This window comes from Pygocentrus nattereri, chromosome 30, assembly GCF_015220715.1.
Source record: "Pygocentrus nattereri isolate fPygNat1 chromosome 30, fPygNat1.pri, whole genome shotgun sequence".
Lineage (NCBI taxonomy): Eukaryota > Metazoa > Chordata > Actinopteri > Characiformes > Serrasalmidae > Pygocentrus > Pygocentrus nattereri.
Genome location: NC_051240.1, coordinates 12,311,791 through 12,336,070, shown reverse-complemented (window position 1 = coordinate 12,336,070; position 24,280 = coordinate 12,311,791). Strand labels below are relative to the sequence as shown.

The 24,280-nt window shown below is 40.3% G+C and overlaps 3 protein-coding genes across 4 annotated transcripts; 1 reads left to right on the top strand and 2 right to left on the bottom strand.

Annotated features, from left to right (window-relative positions):
• Positions 1-232: 232 nt before the first annotated feature.
• On the bottom strand, positions 233-9,675 carry LOC108430007 (cytochrome P450 20A1). Its single transcript, XM_017702129.2, has 13 exons — positions 9,450-9,675; positions 7,966-8,015; positions 7,707-7,873; positions 6,151-6,296; positions 5,809-5,976; positions 5,372-5,450; positions 4,674-4,789; positions 4,083-4,137; positions 3,403-3,523; positions 3,131-3,242; positions 1,725-1,789; positions 1,555-1,644; positions 233-750 (listed from the first exon to the last, which is right to left on the bottom strand). The coding sequence occupies exons 1-13, from the start codon at positions 9,519-9,521 to the stop codon at positions 600-602; spliced, it is 1,392 nt and encodes a 463-aa protein (XP_017557618.1). The 5' UTR covers positions 9,522-9,675; the 3' UTR covers positions 233-599.
• A 774-nt stretch (positions 9,676-10,449) lies between these two features.
• On the top strand, positions 10,450-15,262 carry zp2l2 (zona pellucida glycoprotein 2, like 2). Its single transcript, XM_017702209.1, has 9 exons — positions 10,450-10,853; positions 11,828-12,012; positions 12,085-12,182; positions 12,265-12,422; positions 13,306-13,495; positions 13,577-13,724; positions 14,284-14,359; positions 14,912-15,031; positions 15,109-15,262. The coding sequence occupies exons 1-9, from the start codon at positions 10,487-10,489 to the stop codon at positions 15,237-15,239; spliced, it is 1,473 nt and encodes a 490-aa protein (XP_017557698.1). The 5' UTR covers positions 10,450-10,486; the 3' UTR covers positions 15,240-15,262.
• Positions 15,263-16,059: 797 nt separating this feature from the next.
• Positions 16,060-24,158, bottom strand: tmem237b (transmembrane protein 237b). Of its 2 annotated transcripts, XM_017702206.2 has the most exons (14): positions 23,992-24,158; positions 23,611-23,655; positions 21,797-21,828; positions 21,655-21,668; positions 20,433-20,510; positions 19,942-20,076; positions 18,921-19,014; positions 18,607-18,767; positions 18,105-18,234; positions 17,573-17,764; positions 17,363-17,436; positions 17,176-17,263; positions 16,494-16,615; positions 16,060-16,405 (listed from the first exon to the last, which is right to left on the bottom strand). In XM_017702206.2, exons 1-14 carry the CDS (start codon positions 24,010-24,012, stop codon positions 16,344-16,346), a joined length of 1,248 nt encoding a protein of 415 aa, XP_017557695.1. In that variant the 5' UTR covers positions 24,013-24,158; the 3' UTR covers positions 16,060-16,343. The 2 variants fall into 2 exon arrangements, with proteins under 2 accessions (XP_017557695.1, XP_017557697.1); XM_017702208.2 differs by lacking the exons at positions 23,611-23,655; positions 23,992-24,158 and adding an exon at positions 22,057-22,105.
• Positions 24,159-24,280: the final 122 nt, after the last annotated feature.

Sequence of the window (24,280 nt, the reverse complement as noted above, 5' to 3'; positions counted from 1 at the left end):
GAAGCAAACAGCCTATCAATAACTCTGATTTCAGAAGAAATGTTGGACGTCTGCATATTTGGGGACAGTCCTGTGCTCTGAATGGTCCTGAATGGAGGCTGTCCACTGAAAGGACAATGTAGTCCAGAACTGGGCTTAATCCCAATTGGTCTGGGAAACTGAACCACAGTGTATTTTTACTATTACTGAACTCTTTTGGCTGTTATGTTATTAACTCTGGACACAAACAAAATGGCAGATAAGCCCTTTTTTTTTATTAGTAAAAACTGGCAGTGAAAGAGGTGATTTTCATTAGTGTGGGCATTCACTGAAGATGTACAGCACACAAACTAATCAAATCCAAGCAGTTTCTTTCCTAAAAGGGAACTGTGGTGTGTGCCTGTTGAGTTCATTTTTAAGTTCTTAAAAAATAAAAAAATCATATTAGGAATCATTTACGAGTCCTACAAAAGGCAATACTGTTCTCTCCCAAAATTATGAGGAATGACATAATTACACACAACCATGTCTGGAATCCAGCAAAAAGGGCAGTATATGAACATTCAAATGAGAGCTCTTAAAAGTGTCCATTTGGGGGCGGCCGTGAGAGGTCTGCAGAGTTAGTCCCTCTTGCTGATGGTTATCCAGGTGTCATCCTTGGGTGTGCTCACTAGCTCATATCTGGCCTCCACCACTTGGCCTTTCACTTGGTGCAGCCGGAGTCTGCGCACCAGTGTGCTCAACAGCACAGCAGCCACTGTGTAGGCAAATCTGTATGTAGAAGGGAGCAAGCCAAATCTGAGCTCTTATCACATCACACCAGCTACGGATTTAAACACAAGCATCACTTCTCATAACACACTTTCTGTAGGGTTGCAGAATAACATCTGAGTGGTGTTATCCTAACATGCATACTAGTATACAAAACTATTAATCGCTCAAACTACACCTAAATATCCAGCAAAAGTTTACTGCAGCAACACATTCTTAATGAACTACAAATGTTAACATATACGTTAACAGTGCATGTATTAATGCATACAGTACAGTGCAACAGTCAGAGGTGACATTTTATTTATTTACCAGTCAAAATGGCCCTTCACTTAATCATTTTTCAAGCCATTTTTCTGATGAGATTAGATATACAATAATCTGCTTGCAGGAAGAAAAAAAAAGTTACATTTTCTGATTTTAAGACTGAACTGTGGTGGTGTGGAAAATATCCCTGCAGTTTTTTTTGGGAAAAAAACTAAAAGCAAGTCTCCTGAAAAGGATGGAAGCTGTAATAAAAACAAAAATTGGACACACTAAAAGCTGAAAAAGTTATATTATATTATATTGTAGAGGCTTCTGTAAAATCTTCTGTTAAATATGTGTTTTCTGTTTTTTTTTTCCCCTGACACTGAAAAATGAATCACTTGGGCTTTATGGCCAGTCTGCCCAGAAGTGAAATTAGAGTGATCTCTGACTTTCACACAGTCCTGTACTAACAACTATAATTGGTCAGATTATGATGGGTATATACATTATTATTATAATGCTTGAGTATTGAGTCTCAGTGTTATCTCAGTTTACCTAAGTTCAGGGCAGGCCTGGTTTCCTGAAAAGCCCAAGAGCGAGAAGCTCTTCATAACAGACTCATCTGTAAATCTGTCTGGATCAAACCTGCAAAGGCACAGAGACATGATTAAAGACTCAGACATAACACTCTTATATATACTCTACAAACAGATGTGCGCACGCACCTGTATGGTAATGTCCATGTGTCTGCATCCTGAAGGACTACACCGAGAGCATAGATAACCAAAGTCTGTTTTATAAAAGAAAGAAAAATAACTGTGGCATCATACACTAACAAACATCAAAGCTCAGCATCCAAGAGAGTATCAAGTTACTTGACTTGCATATAATACTGCAATCCACCACTACTCGCTTTATATTTGTTGACTACTTGACTGGCAGACCACAGTATGTACGCCTGCAGCACTGTGTGTCGGACAGAGTGGTCAGCACACTGGAGTTCCACATGGAACTGTCCTCTCTCCGTTCCTCTTCACCCTCTACACCACGGACTTCAGCTACTGCACAGAGACTTGCCACCTTCAGAGGTTTTCTGATGACTCTGCAATAGTTGGACGTATCAGCAAGGGTGATGAGGAAGAGTACAGGGCGACGGTGAAGGACTTTGTCACGTGGTGCGAGCGGAACCACCTGCAGCTCAATGTGACAAACACAAAGGAACTGGTGGTGGACCTGAGGAGGGACAAGGCACTGGTGACCCCTGTGTCCATCAGGTCAGTGTGGACAAGGTGGATGATTACAAATATCTGGGTGTGTATACTGACAATAAACTGGACTGGGCTAAGAACACTGACGCCCTCTACAGGAAGGGCCAAAGTCGTCTCTATTTTCTGAGGCGCCTGAGGTCCTTCAACATCTGCCGGACTATGCTCAGGATCTTCTATGAGTCTGTGGTGGCGAGTGCTATCCTCTATGCTGTTGCATGCTGGGGAAGCAGGCTGAGGGTGGCAGACGCCAACAGACTCAGCAAATTGATCCACAAGGCCGGTGATGTTGTGGGTGTGGAGCTGGCCTCGCTGACGGCCGTGTCGGAGAGGAGGACGCTGTCTAAGCTGCAGGCCATTATGGACAATGGCTCCCACCCACTCTACGACACGGTGATGAGACACAGGAGCTCATTCAGCTCAAGACTCACTCTACCAAAATGCACCACAGAGCACCACAGGAAGTCATTCTTACCTGTGGCCATCAAACTCTATAACTCCTTCCTCAGTGTGTGATTCACAAAACTTAATACCAAACTGTTCATATGTGCAATGACAACAATTGTGTGTGCAATAACTCAGGGGGACACTAACTTAATTTAAATAATTTAAATAGTTGAACTGCTTTATACCAGATGTTTCATATTTACCATCACAATCACCGCCACTTTACTGTATTAATAAGTACTTAAATCTCGTGTACATACTGCAAATTTCTCTATATTGTTTTAAATTATTAAGGTCTTTATTCTTTTATATAAGTGGCTGCAACTGTAACAACTGCAATTGTCCCCTGGGATCAATAAAGGAATCTGAATCTGAATATTACCTGAATTAGCAGTTATGACAACATGAACAATACTCACCTCTTTAGGGATGACATGCTGATCCACCTTCCCCTCAACCTCCTGCAGTCTGGCTGCAATCGGGGTTAACTTGGCCGTGCGAACAGTCTCATTCAGTACCTGCTGGCAGTATCTGAAGAGAAACGACATCACAGCTGTACAGCTAAATCTAATACTGGCAACACAGTAGTAAATCAATACAGCGCAGGAGTACCCTCTAGTGGCCACAGCATGGAATGGAGTCATGATGACACGCAATCTAATGTAGGCTACAGCCTATGGTCAAAACAGACCTGAGCTGTGGAATTTGGTCCAAGGAGACAGGCCCATCCCCCACCACATCTATTAATTCCTGATGCAGTTTCTCCTGCACTGCTTCCGAGATGGAGAGAAAGTGTACTGCCCAGATGCACACTGGGAAAAATCAGATAGAAACAAGTCAAAATAAGCAAAGAAAAGAAAAAATTGGAAATAACAGAGATATTTCAAATGAGTGAAGCTAAATGTCAGCTGGACAAATATGTAGGAGCAGATGTGGATGATATGGAGGCCCACACTTTTGTAGAACATCACATTGGTAACCATGCCATGTGATTAGTTATAGGAAAGCATAGTGGGAGATTTCCTAGAGCCCTCTTTTAACCCAATGTTGGAACATCAAGATGTCCTAACTGCTTTCGTTACATAGTCCTTGTTTGTAAAGAAAGGATTTAAAAACTTGTACAGACTCATCACAAAAAAAATTCTCTTGGTTGTAGTATCTAAAAGGAAACATCCTCAGTAAGTCAAACAAAATAACCTTTAAACTACAAAAAACAGCTTTCAACACCATAAGAATTTATCCTTTATGATCTGTTATGAAACAGTTGCAAAAACAGGTATTCATAAGAGTGTCAGAGTGCAGGGCTCCATCTAAACAGAAGTGAAAGAAGAACACGCTCTACTATCACAGGGAGAAGCAACATCTGCTTACAATTTGCAGTGATGACACAGCCAGCGAGGGTGAACACCATGCTTTCCTCCATTACCTAGGCGAACAACAGAACAGAAAGCATCAGTCTAATGAAATTAATAAATTCTGAAAGTCTATAATATTAGATATGTTCAAGAATTTACTATAACAAGAATGTTAACACTTTGTTACTTATTTTTATTCTAAAACTCGTATGAAGTATGAAGATGATAAAACCTTGCTTAACACATCTGCTGTTTAAATAAACTCTGACACTGAACAAAAGCTAGAATTATATACAAATGATTACAACATGAATAGTATATTCAAACTACACTGTAGGTTTTGGGGATTTGGAGACCTCTCTGGTGGCAATATGTAACTGCATGCAACGTAAAGAAGAACAAACATGGAGTCAGAAGCCTCTGACTTTTTAATTATTACTTCAGGCTTTATAGGGCGATTGGCAGCAGCACATCCACACCATATTTTTGTGTTTTTTTCCTCCTGGCTCAGTAATGCTACTTCTCTCCATTTTAGCAAAAAATATTAAACAGTGCAGCTTTAAGAAAAAATTCTCTGTGGTCAGTTAATGTGTTGCTGTGACATCACCTGTCTCTCTGACAGATTGGCCTGCAGAAGTGAGTCCATGAAAGTTGACTTGCTGGATCCCTGTCCACTCCTCTCTTTAATTACAGACTTCAGCACCGACTCCATCTCAGCCAGCGCTGTAGATAGACACACATTCGCTCTGAACTTTTGAACTCGTGAATATATTGTCAAACATATTTATCACAAAATCTGTTGAAAGTGTATCGAAATTTAAAACTGAATCGCCGTACACCCCTTGGCCTCTTCACAGTCAGAGATCGAAAATAATCTGGGTGCAGCCTATAAGAGTAAAGTTGGAGGGAAGAGGCTTATGATATGGACCAACCCATGCTTAAATGACTAGGCTTTTTATAAATTAATAATAAATTCTAGGGGTTGTGATTTTTGGGGTTTAAGGGTGGCACAGAACTGGAGAACCATTTTTAGCATTTGTAACATACAAAATATATAAAATGATTTAACCTTGACCATATTATTAAAAATGGCATCGTGCACATAGATTTAAGCTGTGCAAATGAGGCAAACCTTACATATTAACATTAATATTTAAACACAAAACACAGTATAGATGTTGCATTGATATGTTGCAGTATAGAAAAATATATAATATTGAGACAGCACTGTATAATATTGAACCCATTTTTTATAGTGTGTATCACTATACCCCCCAGTAAACAGTAGATTTCATGATCACTCACCACTCTCATAGTGGGCCTTTCTGCTTGAGCTTTTCTCAAGAGAACCATCCAGATAACCTTTACCAATCTCTGACCAGATCTATTAATCAAAAAATACAATACATATGCTGTTACTATCCATGTAGTATTACTGATATGAACTGGAGGCAAAATTATGCTATTTATCATTATCACGATTAACTACATCACATTTTGTCACAATATGAGCATCACTTGCATGTTGTTACAAAGATAACACACTGGATTTAGTAAAAGTTGAAAAAAAAATTAATGTACTTAGATTTTGATGGTATTTTTTTAATGTGGCACCACTGGTATGATGCATATTGTGTATACAGAAAATGTATTTGTTGTATTTTTGCCATATCGCCCACCTCTGTAAAGAACATAAATCTTCACACACTCTTAAACTCTATAGATACATAAATATTACTCACTGCCTCATGGTTCTTACGGAAGCGAATGACCGCAGTATCATCTGAAAAGCGACTGCCCATGGCAAGCTGAGTGACCGCCTTCATGGACAATCCCAGGAGGTGAGCACAGAGGGGAATGTGCTGGGACTTTGGATACAACTGCCATTTTCCAACCAACTCTTCAGCCAGCTACAAATGCAAGAGTAAAGGATCAGGTGTCTAATTAAACAAGAAACTGAACGCAGCAGCCAAGACTTGCCGTTGTCATGATGCTTGTGACTATTTGCTCCATCATGTATTTTTAACAACACAATAAATAGAGGAATATAATCTCATTTCATAAAACATGCAGTGTTTTTGTACCTTAAGCAGAATAGGGAAGTTATTCTCCAGTGTTTTGTTAATAGCCCCCTCATACACCTTCTTCCTCATCAGCGCCTCTGTCCCTCCTGTGCCTGACCCTGACTGGTACCCAAGCAACGACTTGAGCATGGTCTCAAAGGAATCCGCTAAAGAACAAAAGGGCTAATTAAACATTTAAATAGCAAACAATATCAAACAAACATGTCAGATTTATATGTTGATCAATGACAAATAAGGCTTTTAAAAATAATACAATTAAAAAAAAAATAAATAAATAAATATGTATATATATATATATATATATATATATATATATATATATATGTATATATATATATATATATATATATATATATATATAAAGATATGATGTGCATTTTTGTGACTGCAGAAATCTTTTCAATCTTTTTTGATCATCAATTTTACCAGCCTGAAAACCTGCAGCGGTGCAACCACACATTAATAAAAATGTAAGATTTTTATTTACAGCTACTTGTTTTAATACTAGAATTTTTAGAATTGAGAACCATTTGTCACGGGGTTTGCACACTGTGGAATTAGACCTCTGAATTTAACCCATCCGTGCAGTGAAACATCCACATACATGCACACTAGTGAACACACACACTAGGGGGCAGTGATCACACTTGCCTGGAGCAGTGGGCAGCCCTATCCACAGTGCCCAGGGAGCAATCGAGGGTTAGGTGCCTTGCTCAAGGGCACTTCAGTCATGGACTGTCAGCCAAGGGAATCGAACTGACAACCTTCCTGTCACAGGGCTGATTCCCTAACCTCCAGCCCACGACTTCCCCAATACTACTACTACTACTACTACTACTACTACTACTAATAATAATAATAATAATCACAATCATAATAATAATAATAATCATCATCGTTGTACACACTGACTAGTCAAACCATGACTCTGAAATTACTATTTTTTCAATATTTATTTAATAGGCTTCTGACCTTGGCATTGTACTATGAAGGTCACTTGTGGTCTTTTTTTGGTGCAATACATGCCCACCCTTTCATAAAAGCATATCAGACTAAAAGTCCTTGTTTTCGGTTGTAACACATGACATTTAAGGAAGGTTTTGCAATGAGCTGAAGACTTTCAAAGTTTTTAAAGACTTTTAAAAGACTTTTAAATTAGCTCTGTTTAGCAACATTATCATTATAAAGGTTTAAAATATGAAAATCATACCCAACTATTTTATTTAGAATTGTATATGACTAAATGGCCCTTTTAAAATCGTTAATTGAATCTGGGAACATGGTTGGTTGCTGCGATATATGTTATGTATTTATTAAATTACTTAACATGAAAATAATGGCCCTGAACATAAAAATGCACAGCAGGTCACTGACCCAAATATAATACACAAGAGAATGACACAATTTCTTGCAGGTGTAAATGAGCTATAAAAGAGGCATCATTTGAATCATTTATATAAAACAAATGAAGTCTTCTCTGCAGATGACCTGTCGCATTCTTTCTGTTTCTGACTGATCTTGACTTGTTAAATGATGTTACAGACTGCTGTACTCACTGGTCCGGTTGGGGTTTATGTGCTGTTGCAGCTGATCGACTGAACCAAGACTCACTACCGGTCTCCGGCCAAACCAGAAAGATGCAACTGAACCAAACTGGTCATGAAGACCAACCAAGAATTCATGCAGGCTTCCTCTGTTTACAATGTCCTGCAGGTTACCATCCCTACAGAACAACGGAGAGAGCACAGGAACAGAGAGTGAAGGTCTGAATGTCTGAGGAAGAGATAAGATAAGCAAATTTATCAAGTTACTCACTTCTCCTCTGTAGGATTCAGGCCAGGAACACCAGAGGCCCTTCTGGAAGACTGGAAAATCCCAGCAGAATGAAGATTAGATGCTGATTCATTAATGATGACCATTAAATGGAAGTTTACAGATTTTTTCTGCATAAATAAAACTAACTCAACAAAATCTTGAGTTAGAATTATTCACTTTGGTGGTGATAGGAACCTAATCGTAAGTGTTTAAGTGATACTTTTTTAAATCCCACAAATGGGGAAATTCCACCTCCGCATTTAACCCATTCATGAAGTGAAACACCACATACACACTAGTGAATACACACACGCACTAGGGGGCAGTGAACACACTTGCCCAGAGCGGTGGGCAGCCCTATCCACGGCAATTGGGGGTTAGGTGTCTTGCTCAAGGACACCTCAATCATGGACTGTTGGCACTGGGGATTGAACCAGCAACCTTCCGGTCACAGAGCCAGTTCCCTATCCTCCAGCCCACGACTGCCCCCTAAGCCTCCTTAATGCCTCTAAAGGCTCCCTCACAAGAGGTTATTAAGAATTATGAATGCCTGATGTTTCAGACATTGTTTTCCTGTAATTTTGCAATTTTTTTACTCTAAAACCCAAACACAAGGCCCGTGGCACAATCATAACTGCACCACAAAAACACCTACGTCCTGGGTACTTCTAAAGAGGATTAACGGTTATCTGTAGCTAATGTAGCCTATTCTTTTTACATAAACAATGTTTTTATTTTAAATGATTTTTAAATACTTCAGGTATTCATTTCAAGGTCAGCAACAAGCTTCTAGATTTGTTGTCATAATCCAAATAAACAATGGCCATCAAATCATACCACGGCATAGGCGTTCTCTGGCCCACGGGTTTGTTGAGATTCTTTAAAATGGCCCTATAAGTGGATGAGTTTGACACCACTGGTCTAAAATGTCATTAACTCCGTTTATTTTAGTCCATCATGGTGGAAGGATACAAGAAGGGCATTCTAAGGCAAAATAGACCCCCAAGAAAACTTGTTTATTCAGCTATTTTACCATCATATATCAACTCAAAAGACACGTGTAGGTTCACTGGTGGTTGTGGACAGTAAATAAACTGGCTATATTTGCACTGTAGACACTGTAGACTGGTCTCATCACCACCGCTGTAACGAAATCTGAGTCTTTAAGTTTCACGATTGTACATCAGACCTCTCTGAATGACTTTTGGTTATATCTCAACCACTGAATTACACAGAAATTCCCCTTTAACCTATCAACTGTATGAATACTTGCTTTGAGCGATATGCTAGATTTACTCTTCGTTCTCCATCTATACCCACAGGAAAAATATTTCCTTATAAACTTCAACAGCTTTTGTACTTCTTTCACCAAAATGTTCTCCAGTTCAACAAAGAGCTAAAGGAAACTAAAACAAATTAAAAAAATTTAAAAGCCAGCGAGTAAAGTTTCGGAGTCTTTGCCTGCAGACGGTATAAATTCTTACCGGATACAAATACAAAACAGCGCCGACCAAGATGACAACAAACGTCACAGCAAATATAGCGAAGTCCAGCATATTTGCTCTTGTAAAGTTCCCAAATCGCTCATAAATGTGTTCATAAACAACACCAAGTCGCCGAGCTGCTGAAATAGAGCGACCGTGTTAGCCGTTAGCTCACTAACTGACTTTACCACGTCTACAACGGTCTACGCCTCTCCTGCTCGGCGATCGACTACACGGCAAGACCGAAGCAAGAGAGTACGGAAAGGATCGATGGTTCTCTGCCTTGGGCTAACCGTGCCACATTACTGCACTGATAAAAAGATGATTTAAGAATTTACACCGCGTTGAACGGATTAAAAACTAAATCAACATGTCTGAAAAAAAAACTAAAAAAATATTAGCGTCTGTGGGAAAATACTAAGCATTAATTCGGAATAGTTGTACTATTGAGTAGCTTAGTATCAACGCTGAATACTGCACTCACACTTAACGCGCTCCTTACGGTTTCATTTAAACCATCAAAGCATACGTACAAATCTCAAAGGCCATTTTCCCTCTTCTCATCTCCTGTAGAGTTCAAGTGTTTTGCATTTTTTTTGGTAAAATTTTGCCTCCTACAACTAGGCGAAGCTAATCTGCTCATTTGTTATTGTGTGAGGGTCGGTAAAGTCCATTAGGCAGTCTATAGCACTTCGCTTTAAAACAGGAATTTTTTTTTTCTTATAAATTTTTTTCTTTGATATGTTTGAACACTTTTGTTTACTTTGACTAACATTTATTTTTGGCTAAATATTTTTACGTTTAACCGAGTAAGATTTCAACACAGTCCTTGGCTTTAAGTTTTTCCTCTTCGTTTTCCGCTCCTGATAATGAGCTGCTAATAACCAGCCAATAGCAAGAGGTACAGCGTTATAATGAGGCTAATTAGGCTTTTATTAAGGGGCGGGGTTTGAGTATAATTGACTGAAGCGCGCGCCCTTTAAATACGGCCCGTCGGGTCAGTGGGCAGCGTTGTTTAACTGAAGCTGACGATCAAAATGTCGAGCGCGTTGCTCACTGTGGTCAGTCTGTGTGCTGCTCTGTGCGGCGCCCAGCAGCTGAGGGACCCGTGGCTAACGGCCCAGGATAATAACTCGCCGAATTTCTTGCAGCAACCATATAATGCGCCACACCAGGGTCGCGTTTTCCCACAGCAACCATCTCGAGATGTGTATCCGCTCGCTTGGCAGTCTGTACCGACCGTCTCTGAGGTCCTCCAGCGCTGTGAGGTGGGCGACTCTGCCCGGGTGGGTTGTGGAGAAGCAGGCATTACTCCAGTGGCCTGTGAGGCTCTAAACTGCTGTTATGACAAGAGACAGTATATTCGAGCCCCTGATGGACCCCTATGTTACTATGGAAAGGGGGGTGAGTAACGAGGGGAATTCCACTTTTTCCTCTCTCCATCAATTAACTTAATCAAAATCTGTAATCATTCCAAGTGGCTTGATGTAAAAATGTGCTGTTGTGGAAAAACTGACCTCTGCAGAGATGGGAACCAGGTGTCTGAGGCTTTTAAAGGGGAGTTCCACCAATTTTTAGTAGGTTTTTGTGTGAATTGGACCTTTTGGCTGTAAATGTTTGCTCAGAGTAGGTCAGTGCTAAATGCTCTGGTCTACAGGAACTTGGTCAGAACTGGTCACTGTGGTGGTGATGGGAACCAGACATCTGAAGCAGTCGATGCCTCTAATCCTTTTTGAACTGTTACCTGATGTCTGGTGGATACATAAAGGGTGTTGTGAGGCAAAATGATCCCCAAGAAAGCACCAGAGGATGTCTGTTCACTGGTGGTTCTGTATAGTAAATAAAATGGCTATTTTTGTGTTGACACTGACCTCTGGCTCCTATCAGCACCTCTGTAAACACATGAGTTTCCTTTTTCACATCACTCTGAATGATCGTCTTTGCGTCTCAGATGGGATTATGCAGACACTTTTTTAAGAAATCAGAGTGCCTTTCCAAAGCCTCGAGCTATGAGAGCTTCTGGAGTTATTTAAAGGGAAATTTAAGGTAGAGTGGTTTTGGCTTTGTGTGTCTATTACACACAGTAGAGGTACAGGCAGGGTGCTGCAGGCTAATAGTACCAAAATTACTTTCCAGGTTTACCCCAGTTCTTATTTGAAAACCCAGGCATGTAGGTTCTCTGGTCTTTGGGTTGAAGATGCAACCCCTGGTTCCTTTTGGCATTGCTGTAAACAAATGAGTTGATTTTTACACTGTTTATGCAGGATTTTTTGAAAAATAAGTGAAACTTTAGCTACTTTTTCCAGACACAAAGATGGTCACTTTTGATGTTGGGCAGCTGTATTGAATCTTGGTAACCTACAAACCCTTGGATTCAGTCACTGTACAGTGCACCGAGGATGGGCAGTTTGTGGTGGTTGTGGCCAGAGATGCCACTGTGCCTCGGATCAGTCTGGAAAGCATCGTGTTGGAGGCTGCTGGTGAACTCTGCTCTGCTGTTGACAGCAATACTGAATATGCCATCTACCAGTTTCCATTCACCTCCTGTGGTACCAGGATGAAGGTATGTAAGTGGACAAGTGTATGAGGCTTTGCGTGAAGACTGAGGGCTTTCTGAAGACTAACTTCCTCTCAGGTGGAAGGTGACTACATTATTTATGAGAACAGGATGGTGTCTACATATGAAGTGGGAGTTGGTCCTCGGGGAGCCATCACAAGGGACAGCTTGTATGAGTGAGTGGCCTTTTGTGAAGCGTAGATAAAATGGCTGCCCAACTTGCTAGAACCAACTTGATTCACATCTATCTTCTTGCAGGCTAACATTCCAGTGCTTATATCTGGCTACAGCAGTGGTGCCTCTAGAGGTGGAGGTGAACACGGTTCCTCCCCCTCTACCAGTCTTTGAACAGGGTCCTTTGCAAGTGGAACTCAGGCTTGCCAATGGTGTCTGTGCCACTAAAGGGTGTTCTGAAGGTAGGGTGTACATCTGATCTGACCTCTTTAGGAAATGATTCATCACTTCAAATGTCCCTGTACTGGAAATTGTGCCTACAGAAACTAGTCATGATCATTTTGATTTGATGGCTAGTGGAATGTTTGCTTAATATTACAGACTAGAGTTTTAACTTTCCCCAAACATGGCTTTTAAACCCTTCTGCCCAAAGGAGTGCCTACTTGGAGGATTAGGTCAAAATGTGAAATCTACATCATGCTTGTAGATGACGATAGGAGTCACTTTCATCCTCAGATCTGTCCTTGCCAATTTCTGACCATTCTCTTAAATTCTTTAGATGTGCTTATGATTATTGGATTTGAGACCCAAAGGGGGTCTGAAGCAACAAACATTACAAAAGGTTCTTCTGCACATTGTAGGCAACTGTACCTTTCCATTAGTCTAACTTCCTAAAATTTGTAGTATAGCTTTAACCTGACCCTGGGAATGCTCTTCATGTTGGAAACCAATTCTAATCTTGGCATAAACTGTAATGTCAATCATTACATGCAGTTTAGTGTAAGGTTTAGGTTTCATTTAGGGGAGAGCAGCTGTTGAGGTGCTGTGGAAACATTTGGCATGGAAACTAAAGCTAGTTATCTATAACTTCTGTAACTGGCCAAAATGAAACATAACTTCATCTCTGAACATGCTTAGACCTCCTACAGTGGTGCAACAATAGTCCTGATAATGGATCTCTTGGTTTAAAAAAGCCCCCTCAGATCTATTGTGAAGGTGGGAGGAGCTCTTGAAAGACAACCATGAGGCTGAGGGATGCAGTACTGTTAATTATAATTAAACCTGTCCAATAACGTCTTGAATGCTAGTTTTGGGCTGAATGCCCAACCTCTACCTTCCCTCTAGAGGAGATATACAGCTCCTACTACACAGAGGCTGACTACCCTGTGACTGTGATGCTGAGGGATCCAGTATATGTGGAGGTGCGCATACTGGGGCGAACTGATCCAAACCTTGCCCTTGTACTGAATCGCTGCTGGGCCACTTCTAGCCCACACCCCTCAAGCTTGCCTCAATGGGACCTGCTGCTTAATGGGTAAGCAGATGTCATGCTAAATAGCTAATGAGCTGACTTTGATGTGGCTCTTAATCCTTTGAGTGTCTTGCTGTTTGCTAGGTGTCCTGATGTTGACGACCATTACCTGACCACTGTGCTGCCAGTCAGCCAGTCATCTGGCCTGCCGTGCCCAACCCACTACAAACGCTTCATCATGAAGATGTTTGCCTTTGTGGACGAGACTTCCCTTTCTCCTTTACAGGACCAGGTATGGATCTTAAAATGGAGGCTTTTCAGATACAGTTTAATTACTCCAGAATGAATCACTATCAGCACTTCACAAGCTTTGATAAGACTTGGTCATATCAGTTTATGACATCAGAACATTGTGAATCAACATTTAGTTTGGCTTTTTTGGCTCACAATGTCAAAGGCCCACTTCATTCATGGTTTTGTAGCAAAAATTACATTTTATTAAATGACCCTCTTGCCATCTCTTGGTCACCATTTCCTACTGTGCCTTTTAAGACTGAGCTCTGTTCTGATGGTCTGACTTGTGTGCCTGTCAAAGCTGAAACACTTGGTGTGAATGGGTGGGACTAAAGTGCTGTAGACTGAAAGGGTGGGTATATGCAAGTCCATTCTTGTGGCCTCCCAACTTGGAATGGGGTGTTTTTTTTTTTTTTTTTTTTTTTTTGCAGCTTCCATATACTGTAGGGGGGGGGGGGTGAAGGTATGTAATAAACAGTCTATCTCTATAAAAGAGAAAGCATAAGGGTTCTCAATAGGTGCTTTAAAAAAAACTTAATTCCTTCACCCACTTTTAGATCTTCATCCACTGTACCACAGCAGTATGCCAGCTGTCTGATACAGAGACCTGTGAACCAAGATGTGGCAGGAGAAGTAAGTGTTGGTGAAGTTTGAGTTGTGCTTGGTTTAGTCAACCACTGTATTTAACTCGCTGCATGGTGTTCCAACATGGCAAGTAACATTCAGTGTTATGTAATTATGCTATCCAGTCAAGTTACTTTGCAGTTTTTTGCTTAACACCAGATGTGACTGCTCAGTTAGCTGTAGTACATTGTGACTTCAGCTTCATGACTTGTTTGACAGTTTCTCACTGACTAAATGTCAAGCATTTATATCAAGCAATTATTGATCATGTTGAATCTTTTTGTTAGCTGCTAGGTGAGACTGTTGCTATGGTGACCGCAGTCTGTGTGCCAACCTTTAGGGTTAGTGTGAATTGAGTTATACATTGGCTTCAGTGTTAAGACCATTTTAAGGCTGTGAACAGAGCGTTATTTTACTGTAAAGGATCACTTAATTTTTATCAAACTAATTCTGCTGTGGAGCCACATCAGTAAGAGCTGCATGATCCCTGTACTAGGTGAAGCTTAAAAGCAGTACATCCTTGCAGTACACTGTACTGATGTATACTTTTCTACTGCCCAGGAAGAGCTGTTCCACCCACACAGGATTTGGAGACTGGAGTCCTAGTGTCCAGTGGTGAGGTCCGCTTTATTGCAGACATGCCCATTTCTGCTAAAATCCAAGCAGACAGTGATGGAGAAGGTAAGAACTTCAGTATTAACTGTTAACCTGTTTTATCTAAAGTAAACTAAAGATTGTCCATTTTTCCTCTTGGGCAGTGTCTCAGGGGTTCAGCTATGGGCTGGTTGGAGTAGCTGTGCTTGCTGTGTTGAGCATCTGTGGACTGCTTATTGCTCTATTCAGGCAGAGGTCTGGGGGCAAGGATGTGATTTTGACGACAAGACTGTGATGAATAAAGTGGCTTCATTTCAACCTTCTGCCTGTTGGTTTTGACTTCCACACTTTAAAGGAGAATTGTTTACATAATTGAACAATCTAGTTGTGGCTTGATGTGAAATGGTGTTATGCACTCTTAAATGTTCTTTTAAAGAAAATGATTCAGTATAGAATCATGAACACTTGAACCCTTCATCAGAAATGGGTTATAATAGTTCTATATAGAACATTTTATTAAAAAAATCTCTAACCAGAAGGGGTTATTACAGGCTTGATATTTTCAGTAGAAGCCCTTTGGTGCTATTAACCATTTAAAGAACCCTTGAACCATAATTTAAGTGTGGTCATGTACTGCCAGACCACCAGTTAAACTGCCATGTTGTACTGTGTAAATATGGACAGACCTGGCTTAACATTCATGATTTACTCTGTATGGTCCCTTTTCACAGCTCATTTAAAAGCTTGAGCCAGAAGTATCTTCTTTAAGCCAGTTTGCATTCTGCTACCTATTCAGCCCAAAGACTCATTCTTATGTACAGTCTGTGGTCCAGCCTGCTGGTAAAAACAGAATCCAGTTAAAGAGAATAGTGTAAACCAATGAAAAGCTTTTTTTATATATAAAAGGTGATCATCTGGTTGTGAAATCTGAACCCATAAAACAAACTACTGGGCTTTTTTTTTTTTTTTTGTCATTATGAAACTACATTCTCATGTCTGCTAATTGCTCAACAATACATAACATGATTGCCATTTTTCATTCTGCTGTAATGGGATGAAACCAAGTCTTAAAGCATTTTTAAACCTCAACTATAAATGACACTTGTCCCCATGTATAAACATTAAACACTGGTACATTTAAGCTTTAATGTAGTACGTTACTCCTGTTATACATTAAGACTTACATGTTTCATCTAGACAGAATGCATGTATAACACATTTCTACCAGAGCTAGGCTAACCAGAATCCATCAAGCAAAATGGCTTGCTTTTAAAGCTACTCATGACAAATGAAGCTGGACATAATGGATTAAACAGGTTTTTATTCTCTAACCTTTAGTCTTTTAATCAGGGCAGAGAGCAAAAATATGAACCATTCCCATTTACACAGGTGCTGTGTCTCAGGCAGGGATATCTTTCTCCTCAGGTTTGGGATATTCTATTTCCATTGCCATCAAGAAGTCTGTGCAAAGGAATATCATGTTTTTCACAGTGAAGCTGTTATAGTTTGGTTGTTCAGTCAGAGCCTAGGACCAAGAATGATGACTCACCTTCTGTGTAATCTACCTCTGGGGAGGTGGACACCAAAACCCAGGCCAAGCCCACCAACAGAGTGACCACTAGATTCACTATGATCCAGGGGTACAGTGCACTGTGGTCAGGGCCAGGCACCCTGAGAGAAGAAATGCAATAATGCAGAATTTAGTGTTTGTGGTTGGACAAATTGTTTACTGGGGTGGGTGATGTTACAGAAATGCAACATTGTGATACCTGACATCACAAGACAAATGTTTTCCAATATAAATGTTTTTTTGTTGTTGTTGCTTTTACAATGCATCAAATTCAATTCAAAAGTACTGACTGTGTAAAACAGTCTTTGTATGTAGACACCAATGTAAACCTTAGTCCTTATACATTTTTCTTTTACTTGATAAACATACTAGTAGCATAGGTTTTACTGGAGTCACCTGACTCAAAATTAGTAGGAAATTAATTTCTACTCCTCTCCTTGTTACTAAGCAGTTTGAATGTAACAGTGACACTATTAGTTTTTGTTATAGAATCTAGTATAAATCCTTTCTGAAGGACACACTGGACCAGTGTTCTAAAAACACTGACAATGTGCTCAGGAATATGTATTTAATTTAATATATGGATTTAATTGATTTGTGATAACACATTTTCATAGTGCCTACCCTCACTGTTCACCGCATACAGCTATAGAAGACTCACCACAGTGAAGCATTGGGGCTAGAGTAGAGATTGATGCGATCACTGGTCATCTGCTGGCTTAGAGACAGAACCAAGGCCGAAAAATATACTAGAGGAGAAAATCAGAAATATCAGTGCAGAATTTTTGATCAGATGTGTCCTGGCAAAAACCAATGCATTTGCTAAAAGATTAGAAACAAAAACCCACAGAAAGAGGCGAGTGCCAGAGGATCCAAAGTGAGCAAACTCCTCAAAGCCACAGACGCTTTGGCCAGGTTCACTCTGAGAGAAGGGGAAAGTTTAGGCTTTTCAATTAAAAGACTTCAGTACATAACAGACCAAATTTTAAAGTACACTTTAATATACTGTGTAAAACCCAGTGATGCTTAAATCACCAACATGAATTTAGATGGCCTACCTGTCAAAGGCTGAAACAGTGCTAAGAGCCAGTAGGAAGTAGAAGAGGGACTGTGCAGGGTAAGCCAGTGTGTGGTACTGCTCAAGTAGATTAGGTAGAGTGCTCATCTGCTCCCCTGCCAAAATGTACAGCACAACAATATTCCATACAGCATAACCAGCGAGGAAGCCATGAGAGAACAGGCCTATCACCCTGTAGAAGAGCAGACAGCAGTTAGAATATGTTCAAAGAACATTCTTAAAAAGGACCTAAATATTACATTCAACCCCCTGGTTGGAAAACTGGAACTTCCTTTTAATAATGTTTACATACTACATTAAACTTTTACTTAAAGAAAATAATAATGTGGGTCCTGTAAAGACTAATAAACATCCACTGTTTCTTTCAGGTGTAATACATGAGGAAAGTCATGTGATTGATGCGACTGATTCAGGGAAGCCTGCCTAGTCTAAAATGGGGGAAGTATATCCATGTTCATATATGTTCATATTCTAGTGTTTTGTGCCTAATTCAGTGAGCTTGCATGTCACACCTGAAGCCTCTGTGCACTCTCATGGACACGTCTCTGGTGGTCCACATCGACTGGACATCCATGAAGTTCTGCTCAATCTGACCGCTGCTGGTCTTACGTCTGTCTATACGCTCAGCCGGCTGAAAACGACCTGAGAGAACCCATATTACTGATGACACATACATACTGCCATATGCAGCCAACCCTTTATTCAACTTTGTAAAACCTATAATTAAACTTCAGATTCTATTAATAGAGACAAAACAAGCTTCATTCTAAACTAAAAAGAACTTTCAGTTAAAAAAACAATTGATATACTAGGTTCAGTCTGTGTCTGGACAACTGGACTTGAACTACAGTCAGGTCTATAAAAATTTGGACATCAATGTTATTGTTATTCAAGCTTTCTTCCACATCATAGTGCTTGTGTCCAAATATTTATGGACCTCTTTGTACATGGAAAGCTGGAATCACACAAAAATGCTCAGCTCCCACACTAGCAATCATGAGTTTGTGAACTTACGTCCCCTCTCGATGAACACCTTGGCCATGGGCTGACTAGGACCCTGAGGGGCAGAGAACAAAGCATGCTGGGGGATCGGAGGCTGGGCATCTGTGATGATGTCATCATCTTCAATAGCTAACTCGTTATTTAACTGCACGTCTGTCACTTTAGGCTTCAGCCTCCAAAGAAAAAGAGGGAGAGAGAAACAGGATGTGAGATGTTAATGAACACAAAGTATCTTGAAAATACTGTATATAAATAACAATAACATGATAAAAGGTAAGCATTACATAAGGCTAAATGTAGCAGCAATTCTATGGTTTATGACTCACTTCCTCTTCTTGGGTTTTCGCGTTGGTTCCTCATCCGTGTTCTGGTCAGGCATGTCTCCATTCTGTACTAGGTCAGTCTGGTCACTTTCTGGATCTAATTAACCACAGCACACCATCCATATCATTAAAAACCAGAAGAAAACTACTGAAGTATCCTGCATACCACTTTTTATTTCCTCGCAGTGAAACTACTGAAACTTTATGCTTTATGACTTTAAATAAGCTCTGAGCATCTTAAAGTAAGCTATTATTGTCAAGCTACCCAAACCCTCTAATACCCCACAGGGAGAAATATGTAATATCACATCACACAGTGTGAGCGAGTGCCATTTCAGGGTAGATTTGGTACAGGATTGAATCAGAATGAGTCCTTTTTTCCGCTCAAATAGCTTATCCGTTATTATCTGGTAACATTGGTCTGATATCCCCCCGCGACCCTGACGGAGAAGCGGCTTAGAAAATGGATGGATTGGTCTGATATTGATACCTGCAATCAGATTGGTGCCTTTCCCAAAGGATACTGCTAAAGCCTCAGGGAACCTAAATTCATGTTTTCTTGCTAAACTGGCTTATGTTCCTCAATATACAGTGTGTAATACACCTGTACAAAGAATCCCCCATGAATAATTTTCCAGTGCCCACTAAATGACCAATATAAATTGGACAGTCTCAATCTTGGGTCACACATACATAATGAGTACCTTCACTAATCACCTTCACTAATATGGTTTGTCCTGCCCCCACAGCTTTTGAACAAAACTATGTTCACCTAAGCTTTCTCTGTGTTTGGAGAACTTACAGAGAGAAGGCTAACCACCAAGCAGAAGCTAACCTATAAGCGAGGCATAACTGTGCTATAAAGACATCTAATGTCGGCATCTGTTCAAGCATTCCTTCATTTGGCTGTACACAGAGCACATTCTACCTACACAACCCATGCAAATCTTCTAACAACCACACTAGTTTTAATCATATGTTTCAATCAAATAAGGGAATCTCATTTTTTTGATGTCAGTCACACCAATAACTTGGGCTTTCTTCTTCTTTTTCTTCTTCTGTGGTGGATTTTCTTGGGGTTCAGGGGTCAAACGCTCCTGGCTCTCTGACTGTCTGTGGCTGTCCATGTCCCCCATCTCAATCCCAGTGTCTCCTGTAGCTAAATGGTAAACAGGAACTTTATGAAAACATTCTTCAATGTAACAATGTAAAGAGATTTTACTCCAAGCAATTCTGTTGCATTTCGATCAGTCCATTCAACACAAAATTCACACAATGTAAAGGACAGCTGCTGTGCTCAAACAATTGGGGGAAGATTTTTTTGAACATCAACTATATATAACTGTTGGTCCTATGGTCAGGAGATTGCAAGTTCAGAAATCAGCATGCCTAGTCTACAGTATCACTATAATAAAAAACAGTTTGGACTGGTTATGGTTAGTCATATTCCAAAGAAAAGTATAGAATAATTCCATAATGTGGGTTGCATAGGCTATTCATCTTATATGAGCTCACCCTCGGGAGCCTCGACTCCCTCAGTGTCCACTTCACGCTTGGCTTTTTTCTTCTTAGTCCTTAGAACTGGCATTTCATCTAAGCAAAATATCGGCAGAGACAAAAATATTTTTGTAAATGAAAGTTGATTCCACCATTTTTTTTCAAAATTCTCCATCCTTCAGTTGTTGAGGTGTAAACAAAGTCATTCAGAGTGGTTTGATGTAAAATGGTTCATTGTAGAGAAACAAACTGAATAAGACTCAGTGGTGGTGATAGGCACCAGGGGTTATGCTGTCTACAACAAAAATATGACCATTTTATTCAGTATGTATTTATGGGAATGTTTGACTGTTCTTCCAGAAGCACATTTGTGAGGTCAGACACTGATGTTGGACGAGAAGGCCTGGCTCGCAGTCTCAGCTCTAATTCATCCCAAAGGTCTTCTATCGGGTTGAGGTCAGGACTCTGTGCAGGCCAGTCAAGTTCTTTCACACCAAACTCGCTCATCCATGTCTTTATAGACCTGCTTTGTGCACTGGTGCGCAGTCATGCTGGAACAGGAAGGGGCCGTCCCCAAACTGTTCCGACAAAGTTGGGAGCATGAAATTGTCCAAAATCTCTTGGTGCTGAAGCATTAAGAGGTCCTTTCACTGGAACTAAGGGGCCAAGCCCAACTCCTGAAAAACTACCCCACTGTGGAATATTTAGTAGTGAGGAAATTTCACGACTGGACTTGTTGAACTGGTGGCATCGTATCACGGTACCATGCTGGAATTTACTGAGCTCCTGAGAGTGACCCATTCTTTCACTAATGTTTGTAGAAGCAGTCTGCATGACAAGGTGCTTGGTTTTATACATTTGTGGCCATGGAAGTGATTGGAAAACCTGAATCAGTGACTTGGATGGGTGAGTGAATACTTTTGGCAATATAGTGTATGTTTTAGGCCACAACAGTATATAATTAAAATGACAGTAAATGTAACAGTTTAAAATAAAAATGACTAGAAATGTCTCGTGCATTTGTGTCATATCTTTATACAAGACAGCTTTACATGCTTCAGACGTCTGGTTCCCATCATCACCACTATGAACAACTCAAACACTCTGAATGACTGTTTGCATCTTAACTATTTAATTATGAAAAAGGTTTTAAAAACCATTTTAAAAAGGATGCTTTTAAAGAAATGAAGGCTGCACAGCCCAATGAACCAAATTTGCAAGCTCTTCATGAAACACTAACCTGCTGTTTCTTGACTTTCTCGACGAGCAGGCATTAAGATGGAGGACAAAGAGAGAGACTGAAGTTAGCCAGTTGGCAGTTTGTATAATTGGTAGTGAAAAGTATCACCTCAGCACCTATAGTTAGCAGCAGTCAAGCTCACCTTGGCAGAGACGGTAATGCACGTGGACCCCGCTGAAAAAGGAAAAACAAAACAGCGAAAATGTTTTAGATCACATGCAGTTTTTCACTTTCACAGAATGCACATACAGAAGTATTAGATAACAAGAAACAGATAAAGCTACACATAGCACTGAGTTCTATTAAACATCTTTTTTAAACTATAAGCAGAACACCACTTTCTGAATAGTGTATGAGAAGAGGCGTCCACAGTGTGTGTGTGTCTGTGTGTGGAAAACTCACCACTGGCTTCTTCGCCATCCCACTCAAGCAAGAGTAACAGTGGGACAGTGGGGATCAAACAAACACACACACACACACACACACAGGTCTGTGCACATATAGCACGGATTAGTGGTGAGCTAAATCTAAGACAGACATCTGCTAGACAGCAGGATTAACCCTGAACAGGAGGACAGTTACTCAAGAGTCAGAATCAGATTGTCACTCAGTCTTTAAAAGTGTATTCAAGCTTAAACTAGTATTACGTTATCCTTGATGTTATGTAATATTCTTTAGCGCACCCTTGCATCCCTGGGCCTCATCATTTTACAGAATTCTTGATTTTGTACACTGATTGTGTTTTCGTCCATCACTGTTCTCTCACTAGAATAACCAGCATGCGTTATGCAAACATTGAGAATCCCACCACTAAAATCATCAGTAACATCAGTTATCTGGAATTACTTATAATAATGTCCACCCCAAAGTGCTTCCATCTGTAGTTCCATCAGCCTTCAAGATACACTATATGGACACAAAAGTATCAGGACACCTGCTTTTCTGACATCCCATTCTAAATCTGTAGGCACATGGAATTGGTCAGACACTGATGTTGGACGAGAGGGCATGGCTGTTCTTGTTCTGCCCAAAGGTGTTTGATGGGATTGAGCCTTGACCATCAAAACTCACCCAACCATGCAGTCATGCTGGAACAGAAAAGGTTCTTCCCCAAACTGTTTCCACAAAGTTGGAAGCGTACACCCGTCCAAAATGTCTTGGTCTGCTGAAACATTACGATTTCCCTTCACGGCAAATAAGGGTTCTAGGCCCACCCCTAAAAACAACCCCCATAACATCATCCCTCCTCCACCAAACTTTACAGTTGGCGCAATGCAGTCAGGCAGGTAACCTTCTCTTGTCCATTTCACAAACTGACTTGTGGCAAAGGTGGCATCCTGTGACAGGGCCATGTTAAAAGTCACTGAGGTCATCAATATGACCCATTCTACTGCCAGTGTTTGTCTATTGAGGCTAAAAGGCTATGTGCTCGATTTTATCCACCTTTTAGCAACGGGTGTAGCTCAAAACACCTGCACACAATAATTAGGAGGGATGTCTCAATACTTTTGTCTATACAGTGTGCATCATGAGCTTTCTTAGCCTTTAAACTCTCAAGACTATCGCGGGACCACTGTAAGATGTGATTAGGCATGGTTACAGCAGATGGAGCAAAGGCTGCTCTTTTTTATTTTTGGTTGGAGTTCCCCTTAAGGTGATGGCTCTGAGAGACAGCCATCCACACATGCACACACCAAACAGACACATTTGTGACTGCTTCAGTTTCTTGGAAACTGTGATTTCTTTACTGACCATCTTTAATTTGAAGCCAGATGAGGACATTCAATGTCTTATATCTGTGTTTTGACAGAAATCTGTGTTTTCAAGTTTAAATATGACTTTCATCACTAATACATTGTTGTTTTCTATAGCAAGTGGAAAAGATTTATTTTTCCTTTTTTAAGGAATGCAATAGCTCGATTTAAAGTGTGTATACAGACAACCATCTTCACTTACTCTGTGTGAAATTGGCGGGAGCTCTCTCCGTCTTATGCTCGGAACCTAAGCAGGATAACATGGATAAATCACCAAAACTGAGATCAGGAAAACATTTACTATCCATCCATCCATCCATTTTCTAAGCCGCTTCTGAAAACATTTACTATTTTTATTATTATTTTTTACTCAAATTGTTGTTATACAACAGTTATACAACTCTTGTATAATTATGAGACTGAGGTTGGCTTCTTATTCGCCACTCTTCGAATTTTCCCGTTCCACCTTAAATGGTTAAGGTAACTGCTGCACCACTTAAGGTGGAACGGGAAAACTCGAGCAAGAAGCTGGCATGCTAGCGTATTAGTCACGTATTAGCAAGACTTCTGTCTTGCCACTAACCTTTTCGTTGTCTGTGTCCATGGTAGGTTCTTCCTTAAATAACAAAAACAACAATTAAACTTTGAAATGTGAAGTTTAAGCTCTTAATTTAGACGACTTTGAGCAAGAAAGGCCAATGTTAACGGGCAGCAGCGCAGACTGTGCTTTGCTAGTTTTAGCGTTGTTTGTTGTCGTTGGATACGAAGGCGGTTCCGTCAGTGTCATATTTCTCCTATTATTTGCGCGTTTGTTTAACGTAAAGTCTCAGATATACGCGCACATAAAAACTAATCCCTAGTCGTTTTATCTC